This window comes from Ascaphus truei, chromosome 4 (genome assembly GCF_040206685.1).
Source record: "Ascaphus truei isolate aAscTru1 chromosome 4, aAscTru1.hap1, whole genome shotgun sequence".
In the NCBI taxonomy this organism is placed as follows: domain Eukaryota; kingdom Metazoa; phylum Chordata; class Amphibia; order Anura; family Ascaphidae; genus Ascaphus; species Ascaphus truei.
Window position 1 is genome coordinate 308,831,534 of NC_134486.1, and position 26,892 is coordinate 308,858,425.

General features: G+C 43.3%; 1 protein-coding gene across 2 annotated transcripts in view; it reads right to left on the reverse strand.

The window, feature by feature from the left end:
* ARFGEF3 (ARFGEF family member 3) overlaps positions 1-26,892 on the reverse strand; it is a 127,025-nt gene that overhangs the window by 86,852 nt on the left and 13,281 nt on the right. For both annotated transcript variants that reach the window (XR_012801143.1, XM_075597828.1), the window contains exons 4-7: positions 17,459-17,590; positions 8,595-8,663; positions 2,976-3,098; positions 991-1,033 (exon numbers count right to left, since the gene is read on the reverse strand). Coding sequence is in view for 1 of the 2 variants with exons in the window: in XM_075597828.1 (XP_075453943.1) it covers positions 991-1,033; positions 2,976-3,098; positions 8,595-8,663; positions 17,459-17,590 (367 nt within the window). In the remaining variant the exon portion in view is untranslated. The remainder of the gene's footprint in view (positions 1-990; positions 1,034-2,975; positions 3,099-8,594; positions 8,664-17,458; positions 17,591-26,892) is intronic.

Below are 26,892 nucleotides of genomic sequence, written 5' to 3' on the forward strand. Positions count from 1 at the left end.
TGCCTGTGTTGTAATACTTGAGCCTACAGTGGGACCACAGTAAAGGCGTTATTATATACCCTGTTGTGATTGTGTATACCATAAAGGTATACGAGTTCCTCTGAGGAGCCACCCTGCTAGGTGGGATCCTCATAGGTGGAGGCGCTGCACCAGAGAGTGAGAGAACACACCATCACCCCAGGCTCCCCAGGAGCAGAGGCTCGGGCCTTCTGTAAGTCTAACAGTTAGCACCAGTGACCGTAATTACCGCTATTTCCCTTAGGGATAGGGAAAGGGTGTTACATGTATATAGTCAATTAAATGTAACCCTCCTTACGCGGCTCTACAGGAGGTCGCATCAGATTGATTATATACAATGGCAGTGCTCAGCTAATCTTAGCTCTACAGATACACCTATTTACAGGACTCACTGTGAGGACCCCCGTCATAACTCTGCAGAATCTGCTTCTAAAACATAGGGTGGTGCTATATACTGTATACACCCTCTTTACTCCCTATAGTGACATCACAGGTCACAAGCCATACAAGGGAGTAGCAATCCCTTCTGCATAGTCATCCTACATCACATGATGGGTAGGGGAGGAATCTGAGTGAGCCCACATCATTAACCCATTAAGGCCCTTAACCCCATGTCTGAAATAGTAGTCCCCAAAGAGGGGGCTACACAAGATATTCCACTTTTTTTGCGCTATTTATTGTCTGCATCAAATATGTATATGTAATTTGTTGTGCCTATTTTTCTACAAGAGTCCTCACTTTCCAATAAAAAATTGATAACAATTAACGTGTGATCTTCAGAACACGAAAACAAGTGATTTCTACTCAGCCACGTTGAGGGATGATTGTCGAGGCTTAATTTCAGAATAAATCTGTAATCAGATAGTGATGAATATGTACACAGGGAAGAGTAACTCATTTCTAAATTCAAGACACACATTTTAAATAAAGAAAACTGACAACACGACTGTACTTTGGTTTCTGGATGCATACCTTTGCTCCTGAATTCCAGAAGAGCTTCCTGGATTTCAGTGTTCTGGAGGGGTAACATATTTGTATTAGAATTAAATCAATCATATTAGGGGCCGCAGTGAAAGACATGATGTAGAAAAATGAATTGTTAAACAAGTAATTAGCGCTGGACACAAAGGAGCATACATGTCGAGATGATACAACCTGCTTTATAACACGGTGCAAACATTTCCATCTGCGTCACTTTGTGTCAGCTGCATATGCATGCAATTGACAACCTTGTTTCTTACATTTCATGCTGATTTTAATCTGAGGTTAATGATACCTTAACCTAACCTGGATTTAATTCATGCAAAGGAGTCCTGAACAGTTGTAGATGCAAATGATGTTGCATTATAATACTTCCGCCCCACCCCCCAATGTTTCCTACAACCTCTCCCCCGAATATAATGCCAATTTATGCATTGATGCAAAATGGTGCTGTCGAATAGGATGTAAGTTGTAAATCTTTGCAACAATGACGGTCCTATGTGCTTATGTAAAGAAACGTATAGTGATGCACAAGCCTGGTAGTTTATTCTGTCAATGTTAATAAGGGCCTCAGCACTGCGGAAAATTCATGTCCCATTTCAAGTTCCTTTAACCATTAACAACGTGTTGAAATTACTGTACACTAACTACACTTTCTCGTACTTTCTTTGCATTCTCCGTTTCATGGTTCAATATATTTGTTTTAAATATAGGCTCAAATTCCTCATTCCCAAAACTCAATAGCCACTAAATACACTAACTGCTTTCATTGTGGACTATGTAAGGAATAATACTTAAATAAGGTGATTCCATACTTGTAGTGATTTGGGTTGACAATGTTATTATTAGACATTTTATAGAATGTTCTCACCGGCACACATTTAATCCCAGAAAAAATATTTGACATCAATATTTCTCCTATGTTAGAAACTGCTAGATATAGGAATTTAAAAAAGTTAATTAAAAGTAAAGAAACGAAATTCTAAAAAGGTAAATATATGTTGGACTGGATTGGTGGAAATCAGGATTTAAAAACTCAGTCCCTTTTAGCTACATATATTAGAGATACAATAAAGCAGAGGCGCTCAGCCCTATAACTATTAGATAGTTTTATAATAATTAAATGTTTAATAGCTTTATAAAATGAATAAAGCATTGGAAAGAAAATAAATCACAGAATGCAGTATAAAATACATTCTGATATCGTGAGCAGCTTGTTAGGGTCTCATACTGTACCTATAGAATGTCAATTTCTACAAAAAGTAGTACTTCACTTTTATGTCCTTAAACTAAAATAATTCATTATACTGCACATAGCAACTGTCTGGCGTAAATACACAGGCATGTAACTTATACATATTAAATTAATGCAAACATTGAGATGCATTCTGTGGAGCTCTACTCGGGGGCGGAACAGGTGGGCAGTGAACCCCAATGTCAAAATATTTCTGGGCCCCCACCCCTCCAAATCCCCTCTGGCCCCCTTCAGCATAGCGAGCTGCTGAACCGCAATAGATTGTGGGGCATTAGTTTTCCATGTTTGGCGGCAATTGTCAGCCACTGAGCTGTGAAATGTTGCAACCCCAAAAAATCTGATGCCACACAACGAGGACCGCCATTTACAAATCCATCAACACGGGGGCCTGGGTAAGGGCCACTTAAGACTGTGGGCCCTGGTGCCTGGCCCTGGCTACACCGTCCATAGTTCCACTGAAAAGTGTGCAGAAGAGCAAAAGGACCAGGGTGCTTTTTGCTATTTTGTTAAACCTGCATTTCTGCAATTTACACTGCTTGCTATTTTGTGCCTGGAAGACACAAAATGACCGTGGGGTCATGACTCGCTACCGCACCCAATAGATAGTTAAAGTAGGTTAAATAAAAAATCTATTGGAGGGGTAGGGGAGGGGGGGGGGTGAAATGATGCTTTAAACTAGTCACAAAAGAACACACAGATAATGGAAACGGAGTTGTCTCACCGGGCTTTCCTGTTTCTGGCGTAATTGTAATGTCAAGTCACTCAACATTTGACTGAGCGTTGCCCTTACAGCTGTGTTTATACTTCGTTGGTGACAGCTAGAAACATAGGTCTCAATGCATACCTGAAATGGGAGCATGAATAAGAGTTAAAAAACGATCCACCATTGAACAGCAAGGAGCGTCTGGACATAAAAACCCAGTCTAATTCTGATATGGGCACTTCATTCCATCTGAGGAACAATATAGACCATATCGGCCTAACAAATTCACGGTCTGCTACAAGGCAAATAAAATCTGGTAATGTTCTTATTCTAGAACTGAAGCTTCTAAAGTCGAGTGTTTATGGATAATGTTTGCTGTACACAAATGAAAGACCCGATCCACAAAACTTCTTTAAATCAGGGCTCACAAAATGACGTTATGTAAATCAAGAATGGATGTTCCCTGAGATTACCACCCATCTTCAATGCTAATTATATGCAAAAACAATGGCCATTCTATAGCTCATTAGAATAGGATTGATGTCACGTTATTGTAGCATAACGTTGAGATCAGAGTTGTGATACAGTATATGGAGGTGCAAGAATGTGTTGAGCCTTGCAGGAAAGGAGGAGAATGTTGTCGTTTATACAGAGATTAATAAGAAGTCAGCAGAGAGATTTCAGGAGGCAGAAGAAGCTGTGAGTCTAGAAGAGCTGATTCTAGCAGTAGTATTTGGAATAGATTGTAAAGGTGTGTGAGGCCAGACAAATGAATGCTGCAGCAGACTATACGGGAGAGAATAAGGGCATGTATTAATATCGTAGTTGAGGAAGGGATGTATTACACACTTAAGCAATGCTCTTCAAACTTTATTTTTAGAAAGAAGTATATATTTGTGATATATAAATAAAAATAATTCAATACATACAGGTATTTGTTTTCTTGAAAAAAGAGTGATTGTAACTTTGTAAATAAAAACATGGTGGTATTCTGAGCTTGTTAAATAAAAAAATGAAGTGGTACTGTGGGCTTGTTAATAATAATAATAATAATAATAATAATAAACAACAAAAACAACTTTATTTTATATAGCGCTTTTCTCCCAATGGGACTCAAAGCGCTTCACAATTATGATATAGTGCGCGGTATGTTAAATAAAAAATAAGTATGCACACTCTGTACCCTCTAGAACCATCACACTTCGACCACTGAATAACATCCACGATAAGTTAAAAAGACTGTACAGAATGTAGGGAAACAGGTATAGAACAAAACAAAAGCTCCAATGCTACATCCAATCTGATACATTAATTATTTAGTTATGTAACCCTCTTTATCCAAGCCCCAGACTGATACCTGTTGCTAGGGTGGGGACCTGAGTCTCTATTTTTGGATGGTGAGCCACACGTGGCATTAGGTCAGACAGCGGGAGATAAACTACAATGATATTTGTAATATAACCTTCTTTTTTATAGTGCAAGTATAGCTAAACCTTAGGTACCTTGTGACCTGTAGCAAAGGATCACTACATTCACATAATAATACATCAACATAACATTCCCCATAAACGCTACATGGGTGTATGTCAGTGTCGGAGGCTGCGCCCACCCCCATCCTGGGCGTTAAGGCCTGTGTGATGGTGCTGGCACACCGTTGGAGCTTGTTAATGCAAATAAGAGTAACAGGCCTGTACTTCACAAAATGCTGCGGTACCACTTTTAGCTGAAACCATTGAGTGTCCCCTCCGACGGTGCTTGCTCCTCTGTGCTGCTTTGACTCCGGCGATCGGCTGGGCCTCGCTGCACGATCTGCTGTTCTCCCACCAGTCAATGCCCACTCTCTTTAGAGGGACAAAGACTGGCCCCGGGTCACACGTGATCAATCATGAAGTCCTTCAGGCTTGTGCAGATCTGTGGTAGCAGCTCTCCCCTTGCAGCCCTGCCCCTGTGTGTCCTGCCAGGGACCCAGAGCTCCTTCCTTAGTTCTGCCTCTCCAGAGTCCAATCTCATTGGCTGAGGCCCTGTCCATCACAAGTCCCATCCTCCTGTACCGGAAGTGGCTCCCTGCTGCAGCACAGCAAGCTTTGAATTGTAATTTCCTATTAAAGCCAAGGGGCTGTGTATGTGTGTCAGCTGCTTGCACTTACAAGGGGGTTACAGTTAGTAATACTATCTGTTTTTCTTTTCACAAGTAAGGGTCATTTAGATAAATTCTTTGGCCAAAGCGTTACACGCCTGGAACCAGTTCAAGGTAAACCCTTTTCTGCAGGTCCTACACTTCCTGTAAACTTGCGCTTCACCGCTCTAATGGAGGAAGACATGTCTCAATAGACTGGTCATTCCCAAGTGTATAACAGGACCTGCTATTGTCAGATTGAATGTAGCATTGGGGATTTTTTGTCTTTTAGGGATACATGAGGCCACTATCCCTGTAGCACTCCTTTTGACACAAATGTATGTATAGTGTAGTGGGTTTGGGGTTTCAGTTTGCTGGGGCTGTGTATGTTTCTAGATGTTAATTGGTTACAATTGCTGGGAAGTCTGTGCCCCTCCTCCTTGGTTTTAAGCTCACCCAGCCCACTTTTAATAGCAGGTCCTGTTATACACTTGTGAATGGTCAGTCTATTGAGACATTGCTTCCACCATTAGAGAAGTGAACAGAACATTTCGGAAAATACTATTTACAATTTATCTAAATGACAAAAAATACACAAACGTGATAATAGAATAGACAGAAAACGCAGCTCAAAACCCTGTATAAAACGCTTCTTTTGGTTCTTCTACAAAGTTGTCTGCGAAGTAGGGGAGCGCGAGAGCCACAGACCGGAAAAATAGAAGTAACATGGAGGAGAATATAGTGTGAAATCTTCCAAATAGAGATGAGGTAAGGTGAAAAAATGAGATACATGCGCTCACATTCTTTCCATAGGTAAATTCATGTAATGCTTTGGCCAAGATAATTTAACTAAATGACCTTTAGGCCGAGTCCCCGCTGGCGCTGAGTGGGCGGCGCTTGCGGTGGTTACTTACATATATAGCTTTATGTAAGTCCCCACTCACGTGGTGCGCACGGCGGGGACTCAGCCTAACTTATGAGAAGAAAAACAGATGTAACGAAACAATTGGTCAGATTGGATGTAGCATTGGGGCTTTTTTGGTCTTTTGGTGTACACACACACACACACACACACACACACACACACACACACACACACACACACACACACACACACACACACACACACACACACACACACACACACACACACATACACACACACACACACACACACACACACACACACACACACACAAACACACAAACACACACACACACACACTCTTTCTCTCTCTCTCTCTCTCTCTCTACTGGGTTTAGGTTTTCAGCTTGCTGGGACTACTGTACAGTATGTGTCTGTTTGACAGGGAAAGATGTGCCACAGTAGACTGGGCTTTATACAGTATTTCCACACTATGTATTCTTTATGCAGGTTAAGAAAAGTAAGTTAGGAAAAGACAGACAGTTTGCAGTAGTTTAAAGCAGCAATCCGCCTGATCATTATTTTTATTTAACCACGCTTTCTATTTTTTTTTAATTACAGGATGGAACTGGCGGTTCCTCTGCAGCTGAACCCTGCAATTTTGAGCTTTGGGAGATATTTACCGGAAAAGTTATTATTTTTTAATCTCCCTCCGGGGGAAACAAAACGCCCACCAAATGTTGCGACACCCACGAGGGATTAGAGAGGCGCATTGTCACTGATTGTGACATCCTACTGGACGGTTATTTAAACCCCCTCCCAGTTCCCATGCTGTATGAAAAAATAAAAAAAGGTTATATTGTTGCTGGATTATTGCTTTAAAGAGTAAATGTTAATAAAATCAGCCAAATGTAATTCTTGAGCGGTTAAGCACGATACCTCAAGAAAAAGCCTACGCTTATAGTGCCGGCGATGGCGAAGATATTATGCGGTTGCTGGAAAAATCAAATTGAGATGACTTCCAGCGATCGCGGCCAAGCCGTCGCTCCGCCTCATCGTGCTTACTGTCGTGGAACAGGATTTTACATTTCTCTGTCTCCCTTTGCAGCTCATAGGATTCATATCTCCCTAGTTTAGCTGCCTGCTATTTTCCCTGTCCCAGCAGCTAGCTGCATGTGAAAAGGCAACATTATTGCTACATGTTGTTTACACAGCCCTAGTCAGTGTTGGTTGCCTGCAATCTTCTATTCTCCTAGCTGAGAGTGGGCTATTCCTACCCCCCTGTCCTTGCTGACAGTTAGTATAGTCTCACTTCACTTCTAGTGTGACCCTTGCCCCTCACTTCCTTTTCACCCTGGACTCTGAGTGAGTACCTGCCTGCTATTTGCCCCAGCAAGGCCTTTCAGTTTTTACACTGCCTTATCTTGATACACTGCACTTCAGAGAGAGAAGCACTCTCTACCCACACTACATCTGCAAGTCCCTTTCTTCCTGTGATTTTCCCTCAATAAAACTAAGAAAGACAAAAGGACTTGTTTGTGCTTTGGAAGAGGGAAGGCATGAGTTAAGCTTACTGGAACTATTCATACATCATTCGTGACCCTGGTTCCAGGTAACTTACTATAAGCGCACACGATGGCAGCAATGCATTTGTTTTGATGCGACGTTGCGTTGCGTCGCCGGCACTATAAGCTCAGCCAAACATGGGAAGAGAACCATGAAAAACACGACGGCACAGAGTAATTAGGAAGTATGCAATGGACTTTGATAATTTCATGCAATCGAGGGGGGGATCCAATTTTAGGGCCAAACACAGCTACAAATGGAAGAGCAAAAAACACAAGGAGTAAAACCACAACACAGAAACAAAGTAATGAAGAAGAGTGCATAGGGGAGCACAGCACTTCACGTCTCACTCCTTCATAAGAGACACTGATCGCTTGAATGACTCACTGACGGTCCTGCAATATGCTATTCTGATTGGTGGAATTTTCCGTTTAGGTTTACAGTTCATTTTTCCATGTTTTAGTTTTTTGCAAGTTCTTGGGCTAAACAAATGGAAGCAGAATTATAACAATATGAGGCAGAGATTCTTCAAGCCGTAATGCGGGATATCGCACCGAGATTGAATTGAATGGCAGTTAACGCCAGATCAGTGCAGTACACTGGCTTCATAAATCTTTGCCTAAAACAGCACTCACCATTCCATTCTTACCCCAAATACATAAAAAGGTATTTTAAGAGTATGTATGATGCTTTATGACTCTGTTTTCAATGGAATATTCCCATCTGGAAGACTTGACATAGAACTGTGAAAGACTACAACCTTTCTGGTCAAGAAGAAAAATATTGTTTGTTTATTTATTTATTTTAAATGGGCCTCTTATGAGGGAGTGAGTGATACATAAAAGTCAAATCTTTATAAAAACAGAAACAAGAATGCTGCAAGGGTTAATAACAAGCACAAGCAACATAACAGTCATTATTTCTTGAAAAATGCAGTTATATTATTTTTGCGCAAATCCCTGAGGTTGCCCCGTGCCAAAGCATTTGCATTTGCCCATTTCTGCTGCTAATAAGGTGCACATTTTTTTGAATGGTCTTATTCAGAATATAATAACACAAAGCTGTAGAAACATTGGCTGGTCAGACTTACCTCAGCAATTTTCAGCACTGAACTTCCATTTAGCTCGAATGTTGATGTATACGTAATGCAGAGCAAAACCTTCAATTAAAAGAAAGGACGACATTAGCTATAATTAGGGATTTCATTCCATTTTCAAGAAGGTGTAAGCCCAACACGCTGACAGCTTTCCTGGGGCACAGGACTAAAGTCTTCACCTTGGTTAAGGGTGGAGGGAGTGCAGGCGGACTGTTAAACAGGCATTGGGGGTTGCAGACAGACTGTTGGGGGTGTGGATGGAATCATGTTTGAGAAGCAGGTTCTTCCGCATGGTGCCTAACTCAGGCTCTACCCACCCGTCAGCAGCCCTGCATAGCATAACTTAGCTCCTGTGAACATTTGCTAGTCTTGTCACCACTCCACTTGAAGACTTCCTACAGCGTTTATCTCCACCCATGTTCATCCCTTTAGAATACTGCATATATGTTTCCTTCCAACGGTCTGTCACAGTTCTACCTGAAGACGAAACCTATGAGGTTTTGAAAGCTCTGTGAACACTATAATTTCAGTTACAGTATGAAGAACTTTGTTGTTCGTCCACTAAAAAAGAAGAACAACCTGCATCAAAGCTACAGGACCAATAAGGCTGCTAGAACATTGAACTTCAGTGTAGTTTTATCTAAAAAGATGGATAAAAGAGATATAGTCCAATCATGCACTATTGGTTAAGTGCAACAAACAAAATCAGGAATTCCCTGCCCCGCAGAGCTTACAATCTAAGTGGTGTGGCTCTTGAAAGCACTGCATACACTGGCTGGTACCATATAGAAAATGCAATACAGTACAGAATACAATAATACGGCCTAGACAAAGTCCCCTATTTGCCAGTTATGTCTGTCACTACCTCCTCCGTGCTTTGGAAGATTCCAGATCCATGCAAAAGAAGAGAGACAACAGTTTCGCAGGCAAGTGAAAGATGGCTTCCCAAGCATAATACTCAGAGACCAAAGTCAGGACAAAGCAAGTAGGAAAAAACAATAAATGGGCCAGTATATATCAAATTCAACTAATTTCTCATGTATTATTTATTATTGATATAGAATGTCTAGGCAATTAGCTATATACTGTTTTACAGTGAAGTCAACATTTGGATCTTGCAATTTTCCGTATGGTTGCAGTACCTGTATATTCATTAAACCACTTACAGTATATCCCACGATGAACAAACATATTTACCAGCTCTGCACGACTGGTAGTCCCCACGGCCTGTTAGTGTGAATCCAAAGTCAGCAGGAAAGCAAATATCATATGATTTACACTTGAACAAGCAACCCAATATGCTTGATGATTTCTTTGTTTGTAAATCTATTTTTTTTTTTTTTTAGGAATTCAGGACCTAAAATTGTAGATGGAGTATGCTGTGTTCTGGAGTTACTGTGCCTCAGATATTGCACATTCTAGACCAGGGGTGCGCAAACTATTCGCGCTGCGCCCCACCTGCCTACTCCCCCCGGTGCTCGTGCTCCCCATACCTTCCTTTCCGGCGTGTGGGATGTCGTGTAACGTCACGCCATGAGCCCGCGGCATCATTTGACACCGTGTTGCCATGGCGATGCGTCGCCAAAGACCCGGCTGGCAGCAGGTAAGTAAGTTACAGAGGCCTAACGCCTCGCCCGGCATTTAATTTAAATGCCGTGGGGAAGAGCGCAGGGCCCCTGTAACCGCCCACGCCCCCCAGCAAAATCTCCTGCCCCCCTATGGGGGGCTTGCCCCCCAGTTTGCGCACCGCTGTTCTAGACCATAATGACCAAAAATGGCTGCCAGGAAGTTTCCAGTGAGCTAATCAGCAAAGCGCAAAGTGACAAGACAATTACTGAATGCATTGCCGATTTAAAAAGTTGCTATATTTATTAAAGAGTGAGCCCCACTTAGCAGTCACAAATAAATGCTAAACAACCTACTAATGTAATTGGCTTTCTTACAGTTGTAGCCGTGTGTAGTTTGGGGGTTACATGTCTTTCTCCTCCTGTGCAATAATCCCTGTTAAGGGCAGGTCAGCCAGGAGTAATCATGGGGTTTGCCCTCACCTCCTATGCTGTGTATTATTCAGTGAAGGAAGTGACATCAGGCTCTGTGTCCACTTACAGTGACACAGGGGTGGTGCCTACTGAAGCTATACAATATGCAGCACTTCCTCTATTTAGTCAGTGTGTGCCTCACCACCTGAGTGAGGTGAGTCTGTCCAGAAACCTGTCAGGGCTCTGGCAGTGATTGTGGCCCTCCCTCAAGGGAGGGGTGTGGAAGACTATTCCTCTTACTCTATCAGGGAGTAAGGGAAGAGCTAGACCTGCTTTCAGTGCCCTTGACTGGGAGTGTACGGTCAGGGACTTCCTTTGGTTTGGCAACCTGAGATGAGCGGCTAGAAGACCGGCGGCTATGATGGGCGGCTGTCCATGTATGGTGACAATAAAGGATGCCAAAGAAAGAGATCGCTTCTCTCCTGATTGTGGAGTCACTTGGGAAGAAGGTGCACATAGAGGTTCTTTTTCAGAGACTCCTCCCTACTACGCTGGGGGTCTGGAAGAGATGGTTTCGCTGTACCATGAGTGAATATAACTCAGCAATACCTCATAAGCCAGTCCTGATGTTATCCCCCATACCACCGCGGGAGACTCAGGGATTCTGTAAGCCAGCAGGTGCACCACACTGCACTTCATGTAACAGGGATCAGTGTCCACATAGGGGGGGGGGCAATATGAGATTGGCCCGGGCAAACACCGTTACACAGTATTTCATTATTCTGATACTTAAAATATCATTCTTGTTGTGGCCCGTGAAAAATTAATATTTTTATTGTCAGCAAGAATATTATAATTGTAATATGTTCATGCAGTTATTGTCCATCAACATTAACAGTTGGCTAATGATGAATGAGAAGAAGACACACAGTGGGGGTGACAGTTTTACCATGAAACAGAAACGCCAATGATTATATAAACATTTTGAAAATGTTAATACTTCTATTGCCTGAAATGTGATTGGATATAGGCCCTGAAGAAGGCAGCATCTCGAAACGCATTAGACTTGATTCCACTGCCCCTGGAACACAGATGTCCCAGCGGTGTCTGGAAAAATCGATTGTTGGAGGAACCAGAAGTTACGTGACACACCGGAAGTGTGGGGCTGCGAAACAATGACCGACGCCAGTGTAAGCTTGTGGGTGAGGACTCTCTCTGTTGTGAGTCTTTTTTTGTATGCCACTGTGTTAGTGAATAGATATTTTGTGCAAGAATCTTTTATCATTAAAACAGTATTGCATTATATATGTATTTCTACTTCTGATATCAATTATCAATTGGAAGATAAATGGAAGAACTAACCATTGATGGCTAAAAAGCACCTTATAAATGTGAGTGCATACGATTTGGATATATCTACGGTGACCAGACGTCCCGGTTTAGCCGGGACAGTCCCGGTTTAGCCGGGACAGTCCCGGTTATTAATGAGTTGTCCCATTGTCCTTCCGGTTTGGGCAGGTAGGAGGAGAGCGGAGGTTGGAGCAGATCAGAGTAGGATGCCGGCGGTGGAGCCGCTCACAGAACAGTTGTAGCCGGTAGGAGAGCAGGGCTATCAGGCTGCTTAACCAGTGCAGCTTCTGAGCAGCAGGTGGTGCTGCAGAGCACTCAATAGCTGCTGCTCCCTGATCTCTTCTGTTTTGTGTGTGTGTGTCTGTTGGCAAGTGTGTGTGTAAGTGTGTGCATTTGTAATGCGTTTGTGTGTTTCATGCATTATGTGGATGTATATGTTGTATATTTAGAGTGTTTGTATATGTTGAATATAAATGTGTATTTGTAAATGGTACACTAATGTTGCATGTTTGGTGTGTGTGTGAATATGGGGGGAGAGGGAGGAAAGAGGATTGGGTGGGGGGAGGAGAGAGAGGATCGAGGGGGGAGGGAGGAGAGAGAGGAGATGATCAGGGAGGAAAGGGAGGCAAGAGATAAATCGGGGGGGAGGGAGGACATAGTAGTGTCACAGACACTGTGTCATAGGGGGTATATAAGGCAGTGAGACTTCTGGGAAGTCACGTTCCAGGAGTTGCAGAAGTCAGCATGGCAGGAGAAGTGGGACCTCGGGAAGTTGTGGTAGGACATATACTTCTCGATGTATAGTGCAGGTCATTCCCCCCCCCCTTTATTATGTATCAGTCAGGGACTGTACCCATGTAGTCAGGATCCATTAGCATCGCCCAGAGAGAAAAGCAGACATGCCACAGAGGGCAACACAGAGAAGGCAGGGGAGCTGCCTGGCAAGCAGATCCCGATGTTCAGTAGTGAATAGCCCTGTGGAAGTGGCAGTTCCAGAACAGTGAAAGTCAGTGTCAAGTATCTTTTAGTAAGTGGCAGTCCCCCTACCAAGGATGAATAGTGACCAGAGAGAGTCTATAACCGGCCAGGATCAGTCAAGAAGTAAAAGGGGGGCCCCATCAATCAAGGGCCACTCACACACATTCATAAAGGCAGGAATGTTAACAGGAGTCATTCCTATGTAAAGGAAGGAGTGTTGTCTAGAAGCCTATACAGAAGAGCATTACATGTGGTGTACTGTATGAGAAAATGTAAACAGGTACAACAGCCTGTGTTTATGTGACACTGTATGAAGATGTTCCCATGCAAGGGAACCTATAATAAAAAAAGAGTCCACCCAAAAGCTTCTGGTGCCCTATTTGTCATAGCCCAGCCGACCACAACAGCCCCGGAGATAAGGTAAATGATTGCTTAATTGGACATTACACCATATACCGATGTGACCTGCTTAGAAGTCAGGCAAGGAGGGCTACAAATATATCAATAAGAGTCATAAGATATCCTACGTATCCTACATAAAAGCCAAAGGGAAAAACATCCACACAGCCGACTGGAAAATCCTGCACGTTAACTTTATTTGTATGTATGCTTTTCCATAATTTAGTAGATGTATTTCTGTTAATTAAACACTGCAGGTGTTGCAACGCTCAGGCTCTATAAAGAGTGTGTGTATTGTAATCCTACCACGCTGAACCAATCGACATAAGACACATCTGCTAAAATGGAAGGTCATAGGACTACCAGGAAGCAATCCACGCAACAAGCCAGCACCTGAGATATAAGCATGGCAGAGAAAACAGACCGACTAATCTCGCTCTTCAGCATACAAACCTCCCAGTACTAACATCTAGGACAAAACTGATTCATTTCATACAGTACAAGGTAGAAAAATCCACTTGTTTTCACTCTCTGTGCATGGGTTAATAATCAGTATGGAAAGGCAGGTGTTGTCACTAGTTTGTTGTATACAACAAACGACAAAGCACCAATATTCATGTTCTAAAAGTTAAAACGAACAAAGAAATGTAAAAGCAATTATACGAAAACCTTGCAGTCCTTTTTACACAAACTAGAAAAACATGACTCATCCAGCGTGCATAGTTCATATACAGTACAGTACTTGCCATTACTTTGATTCAAGCCGAGTTTGTCTGTTGCAGGGGTCACATTTGTGACTTGTTGCTCAATGTAATAAATAGTGTAAAGCACTGTAAGGATTTGTGTTATACTGTAGAACATATATCTTTCTCAACAGTTAAAAATACTGATAACTAACTGTAGCAGCTTTTCTCCCAAATGTTGTATGACATCTAAATGATTAATTAAAACGTTTGATGTCTGTTATAATATTGAGTGAGACGTTTTAATCAGGTTGCGGAAAGTAGCAAAAAAAAAATAAGAAAAGAAAAAAGGAAAAACATTTTTCAGCCATCCAGATACTTGTTTAGACCACGTGAGCTGATCAGGGCTGATAGTGTACTTAAGGTTTTAATTCACCCCATCAAGAGTAAAATTAAGAGGAAGAACAGCTTTAACAGAGACAATGATACATACAACATTACAAATATATATACAGTATGATTTAAAAGGACTGGTTGGACTTTTTTTCTTTTTCTTATGCACATTTTCTCACATTTATATTATTTCATTGTGGAATTTACTGTGTTGTATGTTTATATATCACTTCAATATTGTTCATATTTCACTCGTACATATATTTACATATACACCTATACATGAATAGTTTCACTATTAGATAACTTTAGTCACTATTAGGGTTTATATTCACTAATACCCTGGCGCTACTTTATTTGCTATATATATATATATATATAAATAATCAAAAAATAAATAGATGATACCGTTCTGTGGCTAACGAAATGCTTTTATTTGTGCGAGCTTTCGAGATACACTGATCTCTTCTTCCGGCGATGTTACAATGAATGAAGCAAAAGGTATACTTAAAAACAGTGTCTCTTGGAATGTTATCTGTGCTTGTCCTTCCCCCGGTGTGGATGTGTTTTATGGCTAGAGGTGTCAAAAGGTTACTGAAAGCAAGTGAAGAAAGAGTGTGTATGTGTGTCAGTGTGAATAAAAATGAATGGAGAGCCCACAGTATATACAGTGCTATGCACAAGGTGTGTGTGGAGTGGGAGTGGATATAAATGGTGTGGGTGGGTGTGGAAATGTGAGAGTATGTAGCACAACTAGAAGTGTGTGTGGATACTAAGTGGTCCCTATTGGTGTATAGGGATGGAAAAACAAGGAGTATTAGTATGTGTGAGAGACAGCTGTGTGTGCATACATATAGCACAGTATGTACAGACATGGCCTTTAGCGCTCATGGGACGAGAGTTCACTAGTGTCAGTAATGACTCATAAAATTTCGATCTCTGTTTAGGGCACTGCTAAGTGTCCCGAACAGTTGCATAAATTTGTATTCATGCAACCGTCTCTCTTTCGGGGTTTTAAGATTACCTTTGAGTATGGCAACCCTCAGATCGTTCATCTTATGGCCAGAGTCAGAGAAATGTTCGCCAACAGGACTGTCTCTTGTACTGCGTGTGATGCTGTGGCGATGCAGGTTCATTCTCTTGTTTAGCCCCTGCCCTGTCTCACCTATGTAGTAGCAGCCCCCTGGGCATTTCATGCACATGATGAGGTACACGACATTGCTGGAAGAACAGGTGAACCTTCCTCTGATTTTGTATTCCCGATTCCTGTGTGGTATTTGTATTGTGTCCGCTGTGTAGAGCATTGCGCAGGTTTTGCATCTTGGGTCCTGGCATGGTTTTGTCCCGCATTCAGTTGTACTGCTGAATACTTTACTCCTCACCATAATATTCTTGAGATTATGGGGTTGTCTGTATGATAATAAGGGTGCTTCAGGGAAGACCTGTTGCAGTCTTGTATCTTCCTGGAGGATGGGTTGTAGTTTCCTGGCGATCTTGCGTAGGGCTCCTAGGTGTGGGTTATATGTGACCACCAAAGGTACCCTGTCGCTTGTCTCCTTCTGTTTGTATTCAAGGAGATCACTTCTTGGTATTCTGGTGGCTTTGTGAATTTGCTGGTCTACAATTCTGTGGTTATATCCACGGTTTATAAAGTCTGATCTCAAGGCTTTAATCCGCTGGTCTCTGTCTGCTGTGTCGGAGCATATCCGGTTGTATCGTATGGCTTGACAGTAGATGGTTGCATGTTTGGTGTGTGTCGGGTGGAAGCTGTTGTCCCTCAAATAGCTGGCTCTGTCTGTAGGTTTGCGGTATACAGAAGTCTGTAGTTGGTTGTTCTTTATAGTAATGGTGGTGTCTAGGAAGTGTACTTATATACATATATAAAAATATATATATATTCTCTGGCTTTCCATACTGTATATGATCTCAAGGACACTTACTTATCTCAGCTTTGCTCCTTTTCTGTTCTTTGATATGGAATTGCCTTGTTCTGCATTTATCTTTGCTACCCTAGGGCCATATTGCTAAGCAATCTTCTGCCATAAGACACCTTCCTGCGCTAAAAGACAACTTACAGCTCATTCAAGTCCATAGGCTGTGTGCTGTCTTATGGCTTAGAAAATATAGGCCTTAATCTTCTTAAGAAGCACTTACTAAGAATACTCTGTTTCATCACCTGCTCTCCTAGCCTTTTCCCTTTACTAGATAAATCCCAGTGCGATTCCCCCAAACATGTCTCCAAACTGAGGACCAGTTTAATACTAATAAGCAATTGGAGGACCATCCTTCTTCCACTTATCTCTGTACATCAATGTATTTGTATAAACATATAACCAATATTTAAAAAACACAGACTCTGTATCTCTAACAATCACATTTAGTGGTGACAGAAAGTGCACAGACTGCAAGGATTTTTTTTAAAGGCTTTTAGGACAGCCACTAAATTAAAAATTCTCTGGAGAATACCATTTAAGAATTACTGCAATAATTCATGCTGAGCAGCAGTCCTCAGGGAGGCTCTTGGTTAAACTGATATATTGCTCAATTTCCCAGCACTTTTATAAAAACATCTCTGCTATCATCATGTTGGCCAATGAATAGGGGGAATTTTGCTATGATAGTCAGAACTGCACCTCATTCAGTCAGGGAAATGACTGCTCAAAACCAATGATGTCATTAAGGAAAGTGTAGCCAAACCTTTACTTGGGAACCCACTTCCCACCAGGTTCTAGGGATAAACAGTCAGTCAATGTGCAAACACATGTAAACATGCTTACCATATGACCAGGATTTGTATTGTTTGGGCTGGAAGTTTAGGAACTCGGATTTGTAGACTACATATATGTTTTCAACACAGCATTATTTACTTTGCTTTACTCTGAAAGTAAGGTCTAAAGATCACTGATTTGTATTATTGCCCATGTTTACTGAATGGTGCTAAGCCACTATACACCCATTTAAATGATATATGGCTCTATGCGCTTTGATAATATACTGTGACAAAACTGCTTAAACCTCGCGTGTTGCCAAAAGGCTGCTGAGATGTATTATTGTGCTGTATTTGTGAAATACAAACCTTCATAACCTCGACCTGCAGATCCTCATGGAGAGATGGAGTCACTTTCACAGCGTTGAGCATTTGGTTAAGCAGCTGCCGCTCATCAATGTCGGTTTCCACGGATACAAATCTGTCGTCAGCCAGAAGCTTCTGCAATAAAATCGAAAAGGAGACACAACGCGTCAGCTCTGAGGTCACTAGCTGTGCTGATGTGTGACTATATCCCAGCCTGTGATCGAGACACTAGAGAATTTCATTTGGATTTATTTTTATCTTCCATTTTTTTTTACCAACAAGAGATTAAAAATATGTTTTGCATGTAAAAAAAAAAAATCTCTGTTCTAACGAGTGTTTAGGGACTTATTCTGTAGATTGACTTCAATGGGGCTTTTTTCCCGTGAGACAGCGCTGGATTGGCACTATCGCAGCTTACTGAGAAAGCCCCTATAAGAGTCTGAGGCAAATGGAAAATTCTGCATGCAAATAAAACGTGTATTTCTTACATGTGCTATTGTTATATGGACATGCCCATTTTTCTTATTCTGCTTTAAACATTTTTCTTCATTCGGTATTTAAGGTGCAATCTGTGCTAATCAACTAAAAACATTGATGCCCTTTTAACGTTCAAGTCTCGCTGTCCTTTACACTGTATTTAGTATATGTTTGTGTCACTTTGATTTCTGATCCCTAAAAAAATAAAAGATAACTGGAATGTATTAAAAAGGTGCAGTTCCCCATACATTTTTTTTATGGTTTTAATATTTTTCCATATAATTTTAGACACCAGCGTGTCTGATTTCACCTCTTCACTATTTTCCCTTGTCAATTTATTTATTTACTCTTAATTCTAGTTAAGAAATTCGAAGACAAGAAAAATGAAATGTTTACAAACATACAACCACCCAGGCCCCGCTCTCCTCCCCACTGATTGCCGGGGGAGAGAGCAAGGCCTCTGTACAGTTCTTACCTTCTCCGACGTGCTGCCCTCCTCCTGCAGTGTCAAATGACGTTGCAACGTCACATGGCGTCGCTTTACCACGTTAACATGACATCACACACCGCAATGTTGCGTTACCATGGCAACGCGCAGCCGTGTGATGTGAGAAGGGCGATACGAAGGAGGAGGGCGGCACAAGGTAAGTGCCCAAGGGCAGCATTTTTGTAAATCCGCCAATGCAAATACATGAACACAAAAGGCCAAAAATAATAATTGACACATGATAAATAGCAACAATGGCAATCCTGTAATACAATACAATCACAGTAATAAAAATAATAAAATATTTCACTAAATAGATCAATATATCAAAATAAATCATAAAATAACGTAAAGGTATTGTACAGTATAGGCATGTACTTATTTATATTCTGTAGCACTTAATGGAAATGGTAACCACAGTGCAATAAACTATCCTTACTTTATCTTTCAAATGAGATGTCTAAGACATGCGAATGTACCCAGAAGTGCTATTTTATTTTTTTTGGTAAAGAAGTTGAAATTTCTTCAGTAATTTGTCTTGTTACATACCATTCAGTATTTGCGAATGCAAAAAAGTAGAGATCTCCTAGTAAATCAAATCCAAAGTATATTTTTTTTCATTTATTTACAAAGTTTTTATTAAAGGTTGCCATCGCATTGAATATTTCCGTTGTCATAACCCCAAAGAGATTGCATTGAACATCTGCTATTGAAGGTAGCTATGTTTTTTACAGTGTTTACTGTAGATGACTATGTCGTCTAGGTAGCCTGCGGCATAAGCCCTATGAGGTCATAGCACCATATCCATGAGGCTCTGGAACATGGCTGGGGCTCCATGCAGACCAAATGGCATTGTCACAACCTGGTATAAACCCATCGGAGTGGCGAAGGCAGTTTTGCACCTTCTCCTCTAAAAGGTATTTGCCAGTATCCTTTTGTGAGGTCAAGCGTGTATACTCTGCTGTACCCAGGACATCAAGCAATTCGTCCACCCTTGGCATCAGGTATACTTCAAACCTGGATACTGCATTTCCCTTTTAGTGGTCCACACAAAATCTTACGGTACCTTCCCATCTGGTTTAGGGACCATGAGTAGCAGACTACACCGGCCACTGTATGATTCTTCGATCACACCCAGATTTAGCTTTACTTGAACCTCCTTCTCTACAAGAGCCTTGCGGCTTTCAGGCAACCTGTAAGGGCGAGCGCGTACTTTTACACCAGTTTCTGTCTCTGTTACATGCGAAACTAAATTGATCTGCCCTGGGAGAACAGAACAAACATCTCTGAATTGGTTAAATACCTCTAACAAGTCCGCTTTCTGTTCCGAGGCCTTCACATAGGGATTTGATTTTCACCAAAATGTGTTCTCCTGCGGGGGCTGAGGACCCAAATCCGTTTCCACCTCCACAGGGCGAATGAACAGAGATCTCTGCACTTTCCAGGGTTTCAGTAAGTTTACATAGTAAATCTGTTTACCGTTCCGGAACCCTGGTTGAGAGATTTTATAATTCACATCTAAAGCGCGTCGGATTACTTCAAATGGGCCCTGCCATTTGGCTAGAAGTTTACTCGCAACATCATGTGATCCCCAGTTTTGAACAGCCTCATGCGAGCATTTTCATTAAAATGTTTCCCTTGATTCTCGAGAACATGTTTAAGGTTCTCCCTTGCAAAATGGCCAACAATGTCTAGGCGGTTTCTAAAGTCTAACACATATTGAAAAATATTCTTAGAATAGGACTGTTCCTCCTCCTAGGACTCCTTTAGGAGATTTAGGATAGCCCGTGGTTGGTGGCCATATAGGAGATCAAATAGGGGAGTATACCGTGGAGGTTTGTGGAACTTCTCGCAGCGCAAATAGCAGAAAGGAGAGAAGTTCATCCCAAACTCTCTTTTCAGTATCTACAAACTTCCTTAACATACTCTTTAGCATTCGGCTCAACCTTTCCGCCAATCCGTGGATGGTAGACCGATGTCTGAAATGGCTTGACCTCTAGTAACTTTAAGATATCCTGCATCAATTTAGCCATGAAATTCATCCCTTGGTCTGTTAACATACCTGAAGAAGTACAACCTGTGAGAACAGCTCCAACAACTTGTTGGCTACCTACTTAGCGGTTCCTGTCCTCAAGGGGAACGCCTCAGGGTATCTGGTGGCAAACTCAACTATTACCAGAATAAACCTATGTCCCTTCACAGATGGTTCTAGAGGTCCTATCAAATCTACCCCAACCCTCTCAAAAGGGGACCGAGACCAAGGGTAGAGGAACCAAGGGGACTGGTTTTTGTCCCGTCGGGATGGTTAGGTTGCATACAGGACAAGCCTCACATCATTTGGTGATATAATTATGTCTCCCTGTTCAATAGAACCATGGTGAAATACGGTCAAAGGTTTTGTCTCTACCGAGGTGACCACCCCACAGGTGAGTATGAGCTAGGTGAACACGTCTTTAACAAACACTTAGGGATCAAGATTTGCCTGGTGACCTCCCTTGTTTGTGTATGCTTGTTCACCCTATACAGAATATCATTTAACAATTTGAAATTAGGGAATACTATTACACCTTCGGCATCCAATACATTGTCATTGATTTTAACGACCGTTTCATATTGTCTAACAAGGACCGGGTCTTCCCTCTGCCTCTAGCAAAAATCAGAAAGAGACAGCTTAGGTAAATCTCCTGACCCTGTCTCTCCCACCCATTCACAGTCATTAATTGTGAAGTATGCATATTAGTATTGTTACCTGGAGTCCCAGATTTTGTAACCAGTCCTGTTTGTCACAGTGCCCTTGCTTCCGAGATTTCGTAACCCAGCGTCTACTGTGGAATATTTCAGCAGAGAAGGGGAAGAGTTCCCCGGGCTTCTCCTGTATCGGAGTAGGCTCCTCCTGGGAGGGAGCCAGTAAACTTGAGAAATAGGGCCAGTCTCAGCCAAGCAAGATTGGGGCAGGGAGCCAGGATTGACTCCTACTTCTAGCCTGGCCACCCAACCCTTTTTACCTGAAGCAGAATATTTGCAGTCAGGTATCATTTTGGATCATATGTATACATTCTATGCTCCATGGGTAGTCATAGAAAAGCACTTCAGGTGGTATATATTCCAGGAAGAAAATGGTTTTCCCAGACCCCAAATCCACAAGGGCCTGGACAGATTTAAGCCCCAATCAGGACTGAAGGTAGCCAGGGCTTGCAGCTTTTACTCGGGAAATCTGAAGAGATGGGCCTGGTCCATCCATCTGTGGGCACTCCATACAGTAGGATGGTGGCCCTGTTCTGCACAGGTAGAACATGGAGAGGGCACTGTCGCAGGGTGTTGATGTGGATACCTCATGTGGATGGGAGACTGGAGACAAGGAGCCGGGTGGGTCCTGCATGCAGTGTCCTCTGAAGTTCTCCTCATGTGACGATGAGTCAACCTCAGGAATTAGATGAGGGTCTCGACTGGGACCAGCGTCAGGACCTCTCCATGGCTGGAACGGTTGATCCCTTCGTGGTCCAGAGTGGTTGGGTTGTAGTTTGCATGCAGTTCCGGCCTCCCTCTTCGGGCATCAGAGAGCTGGTGGTTTGTGTGCCATCGGGCCCAGGACACACTCCTGGTCCTCGGCCCCAAGGAAGTTTTCCACGACCTGAACAGCCAGAGTTAGGGTTTTTGCAGCGTGGCATTTTACCCAGGAGCGTGTGGGGGGTCAGCTCTAGGCATTGATCCAGAACAACTTGTTTCAAGAATCCCCTCCATGGTGCGCTGTTCAGGCTGCATCCACCGAGTATACAAGTCCAGTAAGTGCTGAGCTATTACCCGGTGTCTCAACTTAGGTGTGTATTTCACGTTCCTTAACTGCTGCCGATAGGCTTTTGGGGTTAGGCCTAAGCGATCCAGAATGGCTGATTTTACCCGCTTATAATACATAGCTTGATCTTCATGAAGGCCCTATGTGGCCTGGGTTTCTCCTTTGAGAAGTTCAAAAGTGGTTGCCCAGCATCCAACGGACCAGCCTTGGGCTTCGGCGACCCTTTCAAAGGTTAACAGGAACACCTCTGGGTCCTGAGCCAGCTTAATGTTTCTCAGGAAAACCGGTGGTCTGTCTGTAAGTTCTGGTCGGGCAGACAGAGGGGACCGGGACAGCACAGGTGGTTAGTCTCTCATCCTGGGCTGTCTGCTGCTGAATTTAGAGCTGGCCTTGCTGCAATAGTTGTCCGGCTTGCTTGGCCTATTCGCTGTTTTGCCCGGCCTGTTTTTCATCCTGCGCTGCTTGTTTCTGGGTTAGGAGCAGGGCTTGCTGCTGCAGTAGTAGTCCGTTTTGCTGGCCTGCTCCTGCAGAAACTCCTTTCAAAAATGTTTTTTTTCGTGTGTTGCCCTTCGGAAGCACGAGCCACTTAGGATCCCACTTCAAACACTAGATGTTGCAGTCAGTAGGCAACGAGATGTGGCGGTTCCAAGTATTGGCTTTTTATGTAGCCTTAAAATGTGGAACACAAAAAGAGCTTAAATTCAGCGTATGTACCAAAGAACATAAAGCAGCTTACTTTCTACAGGGTTAGAGTATACAGAAGAAAAGGAACCTAGTATACTAGCACTCAGTCAAACTAAATGTATAATGATATAGTTAAAATACTTTATTGGCAAACAATGAAATAAAAAAATGGGCTTTAAAATAACAATGTGTCAAACAGCACGTGACTGTGATCATTCGTAACTTAACTAAAGGTGGTTAAGTAGTGTATACATATGGAGATCCTTGATAGATATTCAGGATCCGTTGCTATGTATATAGCCTCCTATGTATATGGAGATAAGTCCGTGATGTATCCACCACACAGATGATGTCAGTCCTGATGTATATTCTCAGAGCGTGTGTTGATAAGCGCTCTGAATCAAGGTGACATATATATGATATGTAGGTATAGCATCTAAGTGAAGCAAGGCAGGAATCAATGTGTGACCATCTGTTAATGTGTGTCCGCTGTATAAATCCTAATCAAACACTAGAAGCTGCTTAATGTTGAGGAGGCACTCTATAAGTATAACACATGGATCCTAATGGAACAAGTCTATAGGTATGTACTCAATATAAGGATTGATGCAAACACCCTTGATAGTGTACCTAAGACGGCGTTATAGCCCTGGTAGTGTAGACAAACAATGGCTTGACTACGGGGCTAGTGAAGGGAATACTCGTGCATCCTTAGTGTAGTCATAGGCAGCTATCCGTGTATATCCTCTGCACAGGATATATATTGGCTGCAATGGTATAGAAAGTGTATATCATTAATCCATACAGACCCCCATGTAAAGGGAAATGTTGGTTGATAAATGCATACACCATATACTGTCAGACTATGTTGGAGGTATGAACAGGTAATGGTATAGATCTTCAACATGCGGTGGATATAGTTGCAGTGGTAAGTATATTGTATACCAATACCCATATACACCCACCCAGTCAGGGAAGTGTTAAAGGGTAATCTGCAATAGAAGCACTCATGAATGACTGATCCATAAAGTTATTCATGGACAGAGATCTTTGAAGGGATATGGCCCCTTTAAATCCCGTCAGCCCAAATAGCACATAGAAATCATGTTTATCCAGCAGAAATTCCTCAATAGAATAAAAGTTTCAAATGATATGGGCTAATTGTGCTAAGGGTCACTTGGAGGATCAGTTAACTGGTGCTTCTAACAAACCAGCATGCAAACAGCTGATTGAGGCAGAGCCCCGGCGGCAGGTAGGTATCATGTGGTGAGGTATTGTATAAACTGATAGCCCCCACTGACCCACCAATCAGCAGGTAAGTGCTAGATCACACACTTAAAACAGATGCGACACATATATAGATATCTGGCAATGCATTGTCCCCTACATCAGCGCTGATCATTAGTATATCAGCGCTGATGTGCTCGAGGACAAGCCTAACTGTGTGGTAGAATGAAAACGGCCCCTATAATACTGTAAGATCCTACAGTGTAATTCTCACACGTAGGAGCAAAGTTTCAAACCACACGCGGGGCGCTGAGAGTACCGCAGCTTGGAACAGTGCCAACAATGCTGCATTCAAATGAAAAGGCTTCCCGCGTGTTAGAGTACCGTAATTTCCGAATATAAGCCGCACCCACTGAATTTTAAAAAAATTATTATTTTGAACATAAATAAGCCGCACACGTCGATAAGCCGCAGGTGCCTACTCCCCCTGCACCTCACATCAACACCCCCTGCACCTCACATCAACCCCCCCTGCACCTCCCATCAATCTCCCCCTGCACCTCACATCAATCTCCCCCTGCACCTCACATCAACTCCCCCTGCACCTCACATTAACCCCCAGCACCTCACATCAACTCCCCCTGCACCTCACATTAACCCCCAGCACATCACATCAACCCCCCCTGCACCTCCCATCAATCTCCCCCTGCACCTCACATCAACTCCCCCTGCACCTCACATTAACCCCCAGCACATCACATTAACCCCCAGCACCTCACATCAACTCCCCCTGCACCTCACATTAACCCCCAGCACCTCACATCAACTCCCCCTGCACCTCACATTAACCCCCAGCACATCACATCAACCCCCCCTGCACCTCCCATCAATCTCCCCCAGCACCTCACATCAACCCCCTCTGCACCTCCCATCAATCTCCCCCTGCACCTCACATTAACCCCCAGCACATCACATCAACCCCCAGCACATCACATCAACCTCCTGCACCACAAATCAAGCCCCCCAGCACCTCACATTAACCCCTGAGCACCTCACATCAAGCCCCCAGCACCTCACATTAACCCCTGAGCACCTCACATCAAGCCCCCAGCACCTCACATTAACCCCCCAGCACCTCACATTAACCAGTAAATACCTCTGCTGTCCAAGCAGTATATACTCTGCCGTCCAAGCAGGAGTGCACGCATGCTCTAGCAAGCAGCAGACAGGAAGTGCCTCAAGGCTAGAGCGCGCTGATACTCTGCGAGGGGGAGAGCGGGCTCGCGGGGGATGGTGACAACGGCTCGCGGGGGATGGTGACAGCGAGTTCGCGGGGGGGGGGGCGGGAGAGTGGACTCGGGAGGGAGGGGGAGAGCAGAAAGCCACCGCGGGCCGCACAGTGAGTACAGGCGGGCCGCGTGCGGCCGCGGGCCGCGTGTTGTGCAGGCGGGCCGCACAGTGAGTACAGGCGGGCAGCATGCGGCCCGCGGGCCGCACAGTGAGTACAGGCGGGCAGCATGCGGCCCGCGGGCCGCACAGTGAGTACAGGCGGGCCGCGTGCGGCCGTGGGCCGCGTGTTGTGCAGGCGGGCCGCACAGTGAGTACAGGCGGGCAGCATGCGGCCCGCGGGCCGCACAGTGAGTACAGGCGGGCCGCATGCGGCCCCCGGGCCGCGTGTTGTGCAGGCCTGGGTCGAATGAAAGCTTCATGCCACCAAAAAACTGAGCACGTCACAGAATGTGTTTTTTTGAGAAAAAAAAATTTGAAAGCGGGAAAATTCCATATATTAGCCGCGTCATTGTTTAAGCCGCGAGGTTCAAAGCGTGGGGAACAAGTTGCGGCTTAGAGTCCGGAATTTATGGTAGGTGAGTTGCCGACGCGCGCGTTTCACGAGTGAACGCTTCTTCAGGGCACGTAGGGGGAGGTCCCTGTGTGTGACTGATAGTTTATATAGTCACCGTAGCCATACCTATATATGTATATGGGTATTGGTATACAATATACTTACCACTGCAACTACATCTACCGCATGTTGAGGATCTATACCATTACCTGTTCATACCTCCAACATAGTCTGGCAGTATATAGGTGTATGCATTTACCAACCAACATTTCCCTTTACATGGGGGTCTGTATGGATTAATGATATACACTTTCTATACCATTGCAGCCAATATATATCCTGTGCAGAGGATATACACGGATAGCTGCCTATGACTACACTAAGGATGCACGAGTATTCCCTTCACTAGCCCCGTAGCCAAGCCATTGTTTCTCTACACTACCAGGGCTATAACGCCGTCTTAGGTACACTATCAAGGGTGTTTGCATCAATCCTTATATTGAGTACATACCTATAGACTTGTTCCATTAGGATCCATGGGTTATACTTATAGAGTGCCTCCTCAACATTAAGCAGCTTCTAGTGTTTGATTAGGATTTATACAGCGGACACACATTAACAGATGGTCACACATTGATTCCTGCCTTGCTTCACTTAGATGCTATACCTACATATCATATATATGTCACCTTGATTCAGAGCGCTTATCAACACACGCTCTGAGAATATACATCAGGACTGACATCATCTGTGTGGTGGATACATCACGGACTTATCTCCATATACATAGGAGGCTATATACATAGCAACGGATCCTGAATATCTATCAAGGATCTCCATATGTATACACTACTTAACCACCTCTAGTTAAGTTACGAATGATCACAGTCACGTGCTGTTTGACACATTGTTATTTTAAAGCCCAT